This window comes from Eriocheir sinensis, chromosome 52, assembly GCF_024679095.1.
Source record: "Eriocheir sinensis breed Jianghai 21 chromosome 52, ASM2467909v1, whole genome shotgun sequence".
NCBI classification, from domain to species: domain Eukaryota; kingdom Metazoa; phylum Arthropoda; class Malacostraca; order Decapoda; family Varunidae; genus Eriocheir; species Eriocheir sinensis.
The window spans coordinates 4396505-4410851 of NC_066560.1; the positions used below are offsets into that span (position 1 = coordinate 4396505).

Consider the following 14347-nt stretch of genomic DNA (forward strand, 5'->3'; position numbering starts at 1 on the left):
TGATAGTTTTACTCGATTTCTGGTTCTTCAACGGGCATAGCACCTAAGGAATTTCACCCGGACAGTCCTGCGCTTCTGCGGTCCTGGATAATAGTCTGAGAAGCCTCTCGTAGAAGTTGCCGGGACTTTCATGGACTGATTTTATGATCTTGGTGATAGTTTTACTCGATTTCGTGCTTTTTGAAGGGGAATAGACCCAAGACCACTCGGATAGTCTTGCGCTTCTGTGGTCTTGGATAATAGTCGCAAAAGGGAAACCGATACATTTAGAAATCTGGGCCGTATTCTCAAATAAAACAACAAATAAAAAAATAAAAAAATAAAATAAAGATCATAAATAAAATAAATAATAAATAATAAAATAATAAAATAAAATAAAATAAAAATAATAAATAAAAATCAAATAAATAATAAAATGATAAATAAAAATAAAATAAAATAAAATAAAATAATAAATAAAAATCAAATAAAAAACCCGGACAGTCTAGCGCTTCTGTGGTCTTGGATGATAGTCGTAAAAGGAGACCGATATATTTAGAAATCTGGACCGTATTCTCAAATCCTTTCGGCTCTCACGACAACTATTTCCAAACTCCACAAAGGAAATGATTCGGTTCTCATGAGTGGTTTTTTTCACATTCATGGTGCAAATCCTCCACAAACTCCACAAAGGAAATGAATCAGTTCTCATGTGTGTTTTTTTTCACATTCATGGTGCAAATCCTCCACAAACTCCACAAAGGAAATGAATCAGTTCTCATGAGTTTTTTTTCACATTCATGGTGCAAATCCTTGTCAAATTATCACTATAGGTTCATAAATGTAGCCATGGAAATACCTACTCACAGCCTCTATGAAAGCCTTGTCTAATGTGAGTGTGGGTGTGAGCCCTGAAATGTTTGAGAATACGGACTTAAGTGACGATTATATATAAAAAAAAATGTCAACAGATGGACGGCCAAAGTTAACTATAGGTTCATAAATGTAGCCATGGAAATACATTCTCAGAGCCTCTACGAAAGCCTTGTCTAATATGGGTGTGGATGTGTGTGTGAGCCCCTAAATGTTTGAGAATACGGACTTAAAGTGACGATTATATAAAAAAAAAATGGCAACAGATGGACGGCCAAAGTTATCTGAAATGAATCATGGTCGGAATGAGAGACAAGAAGCGAACGTCATGCATTAGGGAACCGATAAGGGAACGATAAAGATAACCTAATGACGATGATAATAACGAAATGGACTTGGGCAGACCGTATCATGCGTTGAATTATTAACAGGTAGACAGTCAAAATGATTACACGGAGAGGTACGAGTTAGCACTTGTCCCCTACCACTGTATCTTTTTAGTTTCCTGGGGCCGGATTCATCAAACCACTTACGAGACCTATTGATGGTAAGTCTTTTGGTAACTCCATCATCTAGGAACGCTCTTGATCTTAAAGCGACTCCAGTGACAATGAAGGAAGTGTCGACCAGGCCAGTACTTCATTCACTGTCATCGGAGCAGCCTAAACACAAGGATCATTCGTAGAGGACAGATTTACATAAAGACTTACCAACGACCGGTCTTGCAGTGGCTTCATGAATCCGGCCCCTGGTTCTACTTCCACATGTATCCTTTGTTATATAATCACACTCTGTACTGCCTGGGGGTTGGGATGGCATGCTCCTCCCTTCTCCTTTGCTATTTACTTGCAACAATAAACTATCAATCAATCAGTAAGTATCAAGGATTAAGGAACAGACAAAGGTTAAAGATATTCTAAAGACCAAATATTAGAATTGGATTTGTGCAGGTAATATCGTACGTTGAATTATTAACATGGACAGCCAAAATGGATGTATGGAGAGGCAGGAAGCGAGCATCATGCATTAGGGTACAGGCGCAGGTTAAAAATAATCTAATGACCATAAAAAAATGAAGCAATGGACTTGGGCAGGTGTCATAAGCGGAGGTAACCACAGTAACAGAGTGCCAACCTCAGACTTGAAGGAAAAGTGAGGACAGACGGACTGACAGACATGGAGCGAGGCGAAGAGATGGAATTAGAACCTTTGCCGGAGCAGGATGGAGTACACTAACATCAGAGAGAGAGAGAGAGAGAGAGAGAGAGAGAGAGAGAGAGAGAGAGAGAGAGAGAGAGAGAGAGAGAGAGAGAGAGAGAGAGAGAGAGAGAGACGTTGGTACAAGATTTAGTAATATGGTGGGTGATGATGATGATGATGATGATGATGAGGAGGAGGAGGAGGAGGAGGAGGATAAGGAGGAGGAGGAATACTTGTCTTACTCATTTGTATTCATTTATCTATTTATTTATTTATTTATGTGGCTAGCCTGTGTTGCGTCATATGTGTGTGTGTGTGTGTGTGTGTGTGTGTGTGTGTGTGTGTGTGTGTGTGTGTTTCATTTGTTCCCATTCCCAACGTCAGTTTATTTATGAATTCGTCTCTCTCTCTCTCTCTCTCTCTCTCTCTCTCTCTCTCTCTCTCTCTCTCTCTCTCTCAAGGGTAATTTAGCCTGTGTATAGGAATTCTCTCAATAGGCAGAAAAATCTCTCCTATTGTGCTGCAGTTGGTGTGTTTTACAGGAGTTGAGGAGGTGGAAGAAGAGGAGGAGGAGGAGGAGGAGGTGGAGGTGGAGGAGGGAAAGAAAGGGAACAAATAACTGATATTCTACTTTATTCGTTGTTTGTGCGTGTGTCTGTTTGTTTGTTAGAGAGAGAGAGAGAGAGAGAGAGAGAGAGAGAGAGAGAGAGAGAGAGAGAGGCGAGGGGGGGGGGTGAGGGGTTGAAGTGTAGCTTTTCATAACATGTAATCATATCTATCTTCTGGGTGACCGCAGAGAGAGAGAGAGAGAGAGAGAGAGAGAGAGAGAGAGAGAGAGAGAGAGAGAGAGAGAGAGAGAGAATTCCTTTTCATCAATTTTTAGTGCCTTGTTCTCTGCAGCAAACGTACCTGAGAGAATAAATTTTCATTTGAAATTGTCTGTACAGTACATTTATATGTATGATACATCAGTCTGAAGCGCTTTAATGTGCTTATGCTTTAACATAATTTGATAATGACTTTGAAAGTTTTATTATGACACACTTGCCATAATTTCAGTGTTACTGCTAAATACAATAACACATACATTGTCCCGTTTGTCAGAGAGATTTCAGAATTACCCTAAAATCTCCGCGCTTCTCTCGCCTCCAACCACCCAGCATTTTGGGCTGGGCTAACCCCAATGTTTCAAGGTCCTGAATACGCCTCTGATATTGCAGAGGAATGGCATAAGTTGCCATAAGTGTACTCCCACACAGGAAATGTTGTCACGGTTTACTCAAGACATAATAGATACTAATAATGACAACAATGACTATGTTGATATTGATAGGACTACGCAGTTATGTATCAGGCTGGTAAGATTATTTCTGAACATACATTGTCTTCATTTCTCCTTTTCAGAATGTAATTGTGTACTTTTCTACACGTGTAATATATATATATATATATATATATATATATATATATATATATATATATATATATATATATATATATATATATATATATATATATATATATATATGTTAGCTTTAAAAAAGTTCATCTCCATTTTCTACCTTTGTCGTTTTAAGCATAACATATACATTTATACTTTACTAATAAAATATTGGGCTCCTCTTGGGCGGTTTCTGAAGGTGGAGTTGGCGGGTCTTGGGTTCGTTCTGCGGCAGGAGTGCGCAGGAATACAGATGCGGACCTGGCAACCCTGACCACGGTGCAGTGCTCGGAGCGGGAGTTCAGGTGTCGTGATGGCCTCAAGTGCATCCCCATGTCCCACAAATGCGACTACTCCCCCGACTGCCGCGACGCCTCGGACGAACCCCCGGACTGTCGTGAGTATTGGAGGGGAGGGGGGAGGGGAGCACAACTAACATCAGAACAGTTAACGAATCATCTTTTGACTCTATAGCTTTGTATCGCTTCGCTGGTCCTCCTACTCCTGGTCCTCTCTTCTGCTTATTCACACTTCGCTTGTCATGTCACCTACACCTTACAGCTGTAGCCTACACTCCTAGTAGGGTCACATTCTTAAATCGTTCGACGCCCAAACACATGCATTTAACAAGGCTTTTCTAGGAGTTGTGGGCATTTCCAGAGGTAGTTTTATGACCCTAGTGGTAGTTTGACCCCTCTTCTGTACCATGAACCTAGAATAACACCCATTAGAACCCGATTAATCTCCTTCTTGGCCTTTGGTTTGGCGGGAGTTGATGTGAGAGGCGGGATTTTAGAGTCTGGAAATACCGACTCTATTGTCTTTCTTCTCCCCCACCTGTACTTTCAACACTAACTAACCCACTTCATCTTCTTGGTACCGGGATTTTAGAGTCTGGGAATACCGACTTTACTCTCTTTCTTCTCCCACACCTGTACTTTCAACACTAACTAACCCACTTCATCTTCTTGGTACCGGGATTTTAGAGTCTGGGAATACCGACTTTACTCTCTTTCTTTTCCCCCACCTGTACTTTCAACACTAACTAACCCACTTCATCTTCTTTGTACCGGGATTTTAGAGTCTGGGAATACCGACTTTACTCTCTTTCTTCTCCCACACCTGTACTTTCAACACTAACTAACCCACTTCATCTTCTTGGTACCGGGATTTTAGAGTCTGGGAATACCGACTCTATTGTCTTTCTTCTCCCACACCTGTACTTTCAACACTAACTAACCCACTTCATCTTCTTTGTACCGGGATTTTAGAGTCTGGGAATACCGACTCTATTGTCTTTCTTCTCCCACACCTGTACTTTCAACACTAACTAACCCACTTCCTCTTCTTTGTACCCTTGATTAAGAGAAAAGACTACTGTGAACTACTGCTATGAAAAACTACTATGAACTACTGCTTGGGTTGTTTGTGTGGCTGATCTCGGGCCTGTACTCAAAGACGCTTTCGGCTCACAGTAAATGTTCCCTAAGACCACAAAGGAGATGAGTCGGGTTCCCACAGTGCAGAAGCCTTGTTAAACTCTCACTAGGCTCATCAAATCACCTCTACGACAGCCTTATCAAATCTCTCCCGTTTTCTCAGATAGCTACTTTCGGCTTTCTCAGTAAATATTCGGCTCTCACAGTAAATGTTCCCATAGACCACAAAGAAGATGTATCGGGTTCCCACAGTGCAGAAGCCTTGTTAAACTCTCACTAGGCTCATCAAATCACCTCTACGGCAGCTTTATCAAATGTCTATTCTCAGATACTTTCGGCTTTAACAACAACTACTTCCAAAGGCCACAAATATGATGAGTCAAGTTCTAATGAGTGTTTTCCACATCCCCGGTGCAGAAGCCTTGTCAGACTATCACTATATTCATTAAACACCCATGGAAATACCAACACAACCTCTAGGAAAGCCTTACCAAATATGGGCGTACGTGTAAGCCTTGAAATATTTGAGACTACAGGCCCTTCATGTTAGCTCTCCTTCCAGTGTTCCCCCTCCTCCAATAACTCCTTCCAATATGTTAGCATTAATCCTTCCATCTTGTCTCTTCCCGTCCCCGCAGCGCCGCGACATTGTGGGACTTTTACTTGTAACATAACGAAGAAGTGCCTGCCGATGGGGTGGGTGTGTGACGGCGAATCAGACTGTGGGCCCGACGACTTCTCGGACGAGCACAACCCTCTGTGTAAGTCTCCTTATACTTTACCTTCGAGATCGTCTATGTGACAGCTTAGAATCTTAGATGAAGACGTAATGTATGTAAATCTTCTTATAGCCTGTCCCTATTTTAGAGATCATTTCTGTGGCACCTTAGATGAGAACAAAAACCCAAATAACGAAAACCTCCGCTCAATAGCCGAACCCCTCACATATGACAACAACAACAACAACAACAACAACAACAACAACAACAAATGCTTAAAAATTCATTTTAATCATTACAAAAATGAAAGAAAATTTGCCTCTGGATTCAAACGTTTATTTAGATAAGAAGAAGAACTGAATCTTCTGCGATTTTTATCCCTGTTTTTAGGGGATCTGTTAACTGCGTGGCTTTGTTTTGGCGAGTGTCACTCTCATTTCACTTTTATATGCAAGACTCCTTTGTGTTGATGTCCACCGGTATCAGAAACACATGCTCTAAGGGATACGGTGCAACAAACGTTTTTTTTTTTTTTTTTTTTAGCGATGAGAGGCTACTCTTCCATTTGGCGGCACCAAAACACTGACAGCGTAGTTGTGCCAACGAGCACTTGTTGAGTGTGGCTCTGCTGAAGTTCGATAAAATCGTCAAAGTATTGACCGTTGCCTTTGCAGCATCGAAGGGAAATTTTTGTCTTGCCCAAGCTGGGTGTTGTGCTTGGTCACGGAGCTGTCCATCGAATGACTCTCCCAGCTCATCCAAGTGTGTGGCAGTCACTTGATTCAGTTCCTTTGGTGTAATAGTTGCATTAATTTTGCTCTGGTGAATAATTCAATTCAGTTTAACAATGAGCGCCGGGGGGCAGCATGAGCCAAGAAAAAATGGCGCCACTATAAATACTCGCCTGCGCCATGACGGGCTGGGGCCGACCACCAACCAGGCCCGTCAAGAAAGCCTACCGGCGCTATAGGCTGGCACGTAAAAAAAAATAAAAAAAAATCGCTATTCGCGTGTTCCTACTTCGCGAAAATGCATTTATTGATAGGATGAGATTGTAATGGAAGCTCAGATTTCACGACTAAAAAAACGCTCACATTTCGCGGGCGTGCAGCCTGTCCGCTATTACACCAATTATTACTTTCACTATTACACCCATTACAGCCACCACCGATTATAGGTAAGGACAAACACCTGTACATAAAAATCTTACATACAGCGAACCCTAACACCTATTTTCCCCCGCTGCAGGTAAGGGCAACACCTGTCCGCCCAACTACTTCAGGTGTAACGACTCCATCACCTGTGTCCTGCTGAGTAAGCTTTGTGACCTCAACCACGACTGTCCCGACCAGAGCGACGAGGGAGATTTCTGTCGTGAGTATTTGATCCAGTTACCTTTTTAGTGAATAACTGTGTCCTAATAAGTGTGTCCTAAGAGGCTAATAAGTGTGTCCTGATAATTGTGTCCTAATGAGTGTATCCTAATCAGTTTCACCCAGTGAGTGTGTCCCAATGAGTTTGTCCTAATGAGTGTGTCCTAATCAGTGTCTCCCAGTGAGTGTGTCCCAATGAGTGTGTCTTAATGAATGTGTCCTAATGAGTGTGTCCTAATGAGTGTGTCCCAATGAGTTTCTCCTAATGAGTGTGTCCTAATCAATGTGTCTTAATGAGTGTGTCCTAATGAGTGTGTCCCAATGAGTGTGTCCCAGTGAATGTGTCCTAATGAGTGAGTCCCAATGAGTGTGTCCCAGTGAGTGTGTCCCAATGAGTGTGTCCTAATCAGTGTCTCCCAGTGAGTTTGTCCTAATGAGTGTGTCCTAATCAGTGTCTCCCAGTGAGTGTGTCCCAATGAGTGTGTCCTAATCAGTGTCTCCCAGTGAGTTTGTCCTAATGAGTGTGTCCTAATCAGTGTCTCCCAGTGAGTGTGTCCCAATGAGTGTGTCCTAATCAGTGTCTCCCAGTGAGTTTGTCCTAATGAGTGTGTCCTAATGAGTGTGTCCCAGTGAATGTGTCCTAATGAGTGTGTCCTAATCAGTGTCTCCCAGTGAGTGTGTCCCAATGAGTGTGTCCTAATGAGTGTGTCCCAGTGAATGTGTCCTAATGAGTGTGTCCTAATCAGTGTCTCCCAGTGAGTTTGTCCTAATGAGTGTGTCCCAATGAGTGTGTCCCAGTGAATGTGTCCTAATGAGTGTGTCCTAATCAGTGTCTCCCAGTGAGTGTGTCCCAATGAGTGTGTCCTAATCAGTGTCTCCCAGTGAGTGTGTCCCAATGAGTGTGTCCTAATGAGTGTCCTAATGAATGTGTCCTAATCAGTGTGTCCTAATGAGTGTCCTAATCAGTGTCTCCCAGTGAGTGTGTCCTAATCAGTGTGTCTCAATGAGCATGTCCTAATCAGTGTGTCCTAATGAGTTTATCCTAATGAGTGTGTCCTAATCAGTGTCTCCCAGTGAGTGTGTTCTAATGAGTGTGTCCTAATGAGCGTGTTCTAATGAGTGTGTCCTAATGAGTGTGTCCCAGTGAGTTTGTCCTTATGAGTGTGTCCTAATGAGTGTGTCCTAATGAGTGTGTCTTAATGAGTGTGTCCTAATGAGTTTGTCCTAATGAGTATGTCTTAATGAGTGTGTCCCAGTGACTGTCCTAATGAGTGTCTTAATGAGTGTGTCCTCATGAGTTTGTCCTAATGAGTGTGACCTAATGAGTGTGTCCTAATGAGTGTGACCTAATGAGTGTGTCCTAATGAGTGTGTCCTAATCAGTGTGTCCTAATGAGCGTGTCCTAATCAGTGTGTCCTAATGAGTGTGTCCTAATCAGTGTGTCCTAATCAGTGTGTCCTAATCAGTGTGTCCTAATCAGTGTGTTCTAATGAGCGTGTCCTAATCAGTGTGTCCTAATGAGTATCCTAATGAGTGTGTCTTAATGAGTGTGTCCTAATGAGTGTGTCTAATGAGTGTCCTAATGAGTGTGTCCTAATGAGTGTGTCCCAATGACTGTCCTAATGAGTGTGTCCTAGTGAGTGTGTCCCAATGAGTGTCCTAATGAGTGTGTCCTAGTGAGTGTGTCCTAATGAGTGTGTCCTAATGAGTGTCTTAATGAGTGTGTCCTAATGAGTGTGTCCCAATGAGTGTCCTAATGAGTGTGTCCTAATGAGTGTGTCCCAATGAGTGTCCTAATGAGTGTGTCCTAATTAGTGTGTGCTAATGAATGTGTCCTAATGAGTGTGTCCTAATGAGTGTGTCCTAATGAGTGTGACCTAATGAGTGTGTCCTAATGAGTGTGTCCTAATGAGTGTATCTTAATGAGTGTGACCTAATGAGTGTGTCCTAATGAGTGTGTCTTAACGAGTATGTCCTAATGAGTGTGTTCCCTTCGCCGCAGATAACAGCCAGCAGTGCCAGGCCCTTCGCTGTGCCCACGGCTGCCATCCCACCGTGGACGGCCCGCGCTGCTACTGTCCGGAGTGGCAGCAGCCCAACGGGACGGAGTGTGTGGGTGAGTGCCGCCCTGGTGGTGGTGGGGGGGGGGTGAGGAGGGGAAGATGGTGGGGGTGATGATGGAGGGGGAGGGATATGGTGGGGAGTAGGGGTTGTTGTTGTTCTTGTTGGTGGTGGTGGGGAAAGTGTGATGATGGGGGTGGGGAGGGGTATGGGGTATGGTGATGATGGTGGTGGTGGTGGTGGGGAGGGTGATGGTGGGGGTTGGGAGGGGTATGGGGTATGGTGATGGTGGTAGTGGTGGGGAGGGTGATGGTTTTGGGGGGAAGGAGGGGACGGTGGTGGTGGTGGGGAGGAAAAGGGGGTGATGATAAAGGTGGGGTGGAAGGGTGGTGGTGGGGAGAGGGGTGAGGGTGGTGGTGGTGGTGGTGGGGAGAGGGGTGAGGGTGGTGGTGGTGGTTGTTTCTGTTGTTGTAGTTATTATTATTTTTATTATTATTATTATTATTATTATTATTATTATTATTATTATTATTATTATTATTATTATTATTATCAAGAGATAGCCAATATATCCAAAGAACTATTTTTATCATATCTATATCTAACTCCTTTCTTGAACAAAGCTTCACATATCAAGCAATTATTAGATACAGTTACTGACTCACAATACTCTACAGTTAGGTACAAAATCTAACATCTGGTGAGTGATGAAAAGAATGTCAAAGGCCTCAGTATTATTTTTTTTGGTTGTGGTCATTTAGTTGAATATACTAGAATAGTTTGAGAGAGACTTGAGTATCTGTTAAATAATCTTCAGTTCAACTATTTATACACACATACACACACACACACCAAAAAATTCATTAACAACTAGGAAAATACACACACACACACACACACACACACACTAGGGACATACGCACAGACTGATCAGCTTATGAGTACAATTCTTAACCCGGTAGCAGCAAGGATCATGTTTCTTAATGCTCCCCCCAAGCGAGAAAAATGAGAAAAAATCACCCCTCACACAAACCATTTCATAATATATATCAAAGCATTTGTGATCAGATTATGTATCATCTATTTTTTTGGGTTTAAATCATGGCACAAATTTGGCCCGTCGCTGCTGCACAGTAAAGCCACAAATTTGGCCCGTCGCTGCTACCGGGTTAACTTGTCAACATCATGCACAAATCTAAGGAAGAATATGATAAAATTTGGGACAGACCACAAATACCAGGTGAGAACAGCAACGATAAACAGTCATTCTCTTTTCCCTTTGCTTGACAAGGCGGTTTACTTCCTCCTCCTACTACTCAGTCGCCTCAAGGTTTGTTTGTTTTGGTATTTGCTGAGCCATGCAGCCTCAACAGTGGACTGGGTGTAGGCACTTCCTCCCTCAGAGTAGCGTAGGTGTGGGCGTTACCTCCCTCCCCTCAGATATTGGGCCGTATTACAAGTCAAATACGGGATGTTTTGGGTCCCTACATAGTCTGGTTTAGGGGCTGTATTACCAGTTGAATTCGAGAAGTTTCTGGTCCCTACAGAGTTCGGGATGAATAACTCCCTAGGGACCCGAAACTTCTCGCATTTGACTTGTAATACGGCCCATAGCCCACCTGTCCCTAAGTCATGCTATGTTAACCTCTAGTGGGCGATTGTGTTCAGTGGATCTCAAACTTGTAATCTTGCAACCCAATTTTATTTTAATCATTACCCTCTTGATTCATTTTGAAGCCTCTTGAAAGTAGCTACAGTGAGCCGTGTGCTGCCTGCCATTTAGTGTCTGTTATAGTGCTCTGTTTGTTAAGACCCTGATGGTAGTGTACTCATACCTAAAGCTCCCTGATCTAGGAAGTAGAATAAGAAGTATGCATTAGTGACTTGAGTGTGTGGCAAAGCAGAGAGGGGCACATCTGTCCCCTGAATGATAAACTTCAAGCGGTGGCGGGTGATTTTAGAAATGTGAAAGTAAGAAAATGTATATTGAGTGGGTGTCATACAGAGGTTGTAAGTATTGTGGATATCCAATTTCTGTGTCATTTGTGTTTCCATTTTATATACATATATATATATTTTATTAGATATCATTGCCACCTTTTGCCACTAGATATCCAGCAAGCATCTTGACTGAGTCTTTAGGGTTGTTAGTGGGTAGGGTCGTGCTGTAGTCTTGAGCTCCACACTGCACAGCCTCTCAGTGCTGAGAGAACTCACAAGCCTGTGAGTAGACTTCTTTGGAAATTAAAAATTTCCAAAGAAGTTTACAGTAAGAGTACAATTTTTTATTTATTTACACTAGAGGTGAGCATCCTGGTGAGGGGCAGAGGCTCTGATATATGAGAAATAAGAATTTTCTTAAGAATGACTGAATTCAAAGATAAAAATGCAAGTTGGTGTCATGCAAAATATATCACATTTAATATTTTGTGCTTTTTGCGTAAAATTAAAGTAATTGTGAGCCCATGGACTTAAATTAGTTTTGATTTCCAAAGAAACCATGTAACTATTTGATTCGGCAGCAGTTTCAGGAAGCTGTGTGCTCAAGAACAAAGTAACTAAATGTAGGTGGGTGTTCATTTAAAATTTCTTGTGCCATGCAAGTTTCGTGATGTTGCTTTTTGCTCCTACAGACACCAACAAGTGTGCGGTGGAGGGTTCGTGTGACCAGGTGTGCACCAACCAAAAGAACGGCTTCACCTGCAGCTGCACCCTCGGTTACGACTTTGTTGGGACCTCCACCTGCAAGGCCAGGAATGGTGAGGCTGGGCTGGGTCAGGTTAAGGCAGGGCTGGTTGGGTTAGGTTAGGTAATGCTATGAAAGGGTAGGCTGAATGTTTGCCCCTCTTGCTTCCAGGTCAAATCATCTCTCTTCTGTTAGTCTGCCCCATGTACAGACTCCTTTAAAAGTCAACACATTTCCCAGTCTTTCATTTTCCCAGGCTCATTAGTTTTCATTTGAGGAGGAAATTCAGCCTTCTAGAAAAATGGTAGCCATGTAAAAGTCAGTCCTTTACCCCTGACCGTAGAAAAAAATTGTACAAAATATTCAAATTCATTGTTTTGTTATTTAATTTTATTTCATTTACAGTAAAAGAGGCAGCTCAATATATTAGGATTATCCAAAAAAAACATCTGGCACGGCTCCTGCAAATTTTTGGGTAGAGTTTACTGTTCCTAGGCCCAGTTTTTTGGAGTGGCTTTTTACCTGACATGGACACTGGTTGGAATGAATGATGTGTTTGGCTTGATAAACGCACCCTACCCCAAAGTTAATATAAGCTGCGTTTCCCCCCCTCCCCCACAGACCCACTAGACGAACCGGCGACGCTCCTCTATGCCAGTAACTCAGGGTTGGCGCGGCTGTACCTCAACGGGTCGGTCGTGCCGGGTGATACGGGTCTGAATCTAAAGTATGCCGTCAACATGGACTACAACCACCGCAATAGATCAGGTGAGAATACGATCGTGAAATGCTCGCTGAGACTGTAGGATCGTTGCATCATGTCTCCCTGCTGACGTGTTTATGATACCTGGGCACTGTGGAGTCTTCAGTGGGATGAATCTTGGGATGAGTCAGTGGAGTGATTAGTGAGAAGTGACTCATGGTGACCAGGTGCGTTTTGAACTTAATGACGGGAAGAACTGATGTGACACTTTCAGCTCCCACTACAACTACTTCCAAAGGCCAAAAAGGAGATTAGTTGAGTTCTCGTGTGTGTTTTTTTTAGATTTATGTTTAACCCGTCCGCTGTGATTGGTACGGATTTCGCCTTCACTGGTAGCTTGGTAACATATGCTCCCAGGTCTTTCTGTGCCTCTGTGGTGGGTAGTGGAGTGTTTCCCATGTGGTATTGGTATGCTGGATTTCCCCTCCCAAGATACATGACCTCACATTTTTCTTCACTAAATTGGAGCAGCCACTTTTTGTTCCACTCCTGTAGCTTGGTGATGTCTTCTTGTGGGAAATCCACATCCAAGGGGTTAAGAAGCCTTGTCAAAGTATTACTATGGTTTGTTTCATTCCGTTTGTCCACTTGCAAACGTAGATGTGGCACCTGCTCATTGTTAGTTTGTGATTGCGTGAAGATCAACTTTATATTTTCAGTGATATTTGAAAAACCATAGATCGTTCGAGCATGATGTGACTATGTAGTTTGATACAAGCTAGACTTTTTTATGTGTTGGATAATTATCTGTGCAAATGACTAGTTGTTTTTTGTACATAAACATTCAAATATATTATTAAAAAATAAGCTTGAATGTCTATCACAAAAGTTGATTTTCATGTAATCACGAACTAGAAATGCGCAGGTGCGACATCCATCAAAATTCCCGCTTTGTTGGTGGACAGATGAAATGAAACAGACTTTAGGCTCATTAAACTATCCATGGAAATACTGACACAACCTCTAGCAAAGCCTTATCTAATGTGTGTGTGTGAGACTGTTGGTGTTACTCTTGAGGCTGGTAATGGTGGGATTTGTCATGTTGATGTGGCTGAGACTGACTGTTCATATTGTTCTTGAGGTTGTTTGTTGATAATGGCTGTTATGTTGATATTATGTTGATGATGTGGCTGATTGTGACTGATGATGTTGATGTTCTCTGTGCAGTATGCTGGGTCGTCTCCAACACCACCTGGTCGGCCTTCCAGTGTGCCTTGGCTGATAACCTGAGTGACACTTGGCTCATCCCACAGCCCTCCCAGCACGACCTCAACTGTAAGTACTCAGTCAGGTTTTTCATAAGTAGTTTTCCACACTGTTCAAGACCACATTGTGCATTGTGACAAACACCATATGGCTCATTTTCATTGTATTTATGATAGTTAATGCTTTGTTTCCTTGATATGTTTATAATTTTATCAAGCTACCAGCTGGTGATACCTTAACTTTTTAAATATTTAACTCCACCACACTTCTGGCATGCTTGGTAAAAGGTTTTAACTAAGTATGTGTGTCCCAAAGTATTCATCACTGTCAGCATTTTTCTGAATTTGACCATTGCCGTTCCCTCTGCTGCAGATGTCAATGATATCGCGCAGGACTGGGTCACCGGCAACTGGTACATCCTGGACCAGCGGGAGATGATCTTCATGTGTAACGCCACAATGCGGGTCTGCCTCACGCTGCTGGACGGCATGATGAATGAGCCCCGCGGCATCGCACTGGACCCCATGACTGGGTGAGGCCACGCCACAAATACCGTTACCAACATTCGCTATTACATATAACTTTATTAAATTCTTCTTTATTAAAC

The 14347-nt window shown here is 42.6% G+C and overlaps 1 protein-coding gene across 2 annotated transcripts in view; it reads left to right on the top strand.

Moving 5' to 3' along the window:
- The window catches only part of LOC126982920 (prolow-density lipoprotein receptor-related protein 1-like), a 199081-nt gene that overhangs the window by 38097 nt on the left and 146637 nt on the right, over window positions 1-14347 (top strand). For both annotated transcript variants that reach the window (XM_050835201.1, XM_050835202.1), the window contains exons 2-9: window positions 3693-3890; window positions 5571-5693; window positions 6900-7025; window positions 9027-9140; window positions 11719-11844; window positions 12393-12539; window positions 13702-13809; window positions 14113-14272. In XM_050835201.1, coding sequence (XP_050691158.1) covers window positions 3693-3890; window positions 5571-5693; window positions 6900-7025; window positions 9027-9140; window positions 11719-11844; window positions 12393-12539; window positions 13702-13809; window positions 14113-14272 — 1102 coding nt within the window. The remainder of the gene's footprint in view (window positions 1-3692; window positions 3891-5570; window positions 5694-6899; window positions 7026-9026; window positions 9141-11718; window positions 11845-12392; window positions 12540-13701; window positions 13810-14112; window positions 14273-14347) is intronic.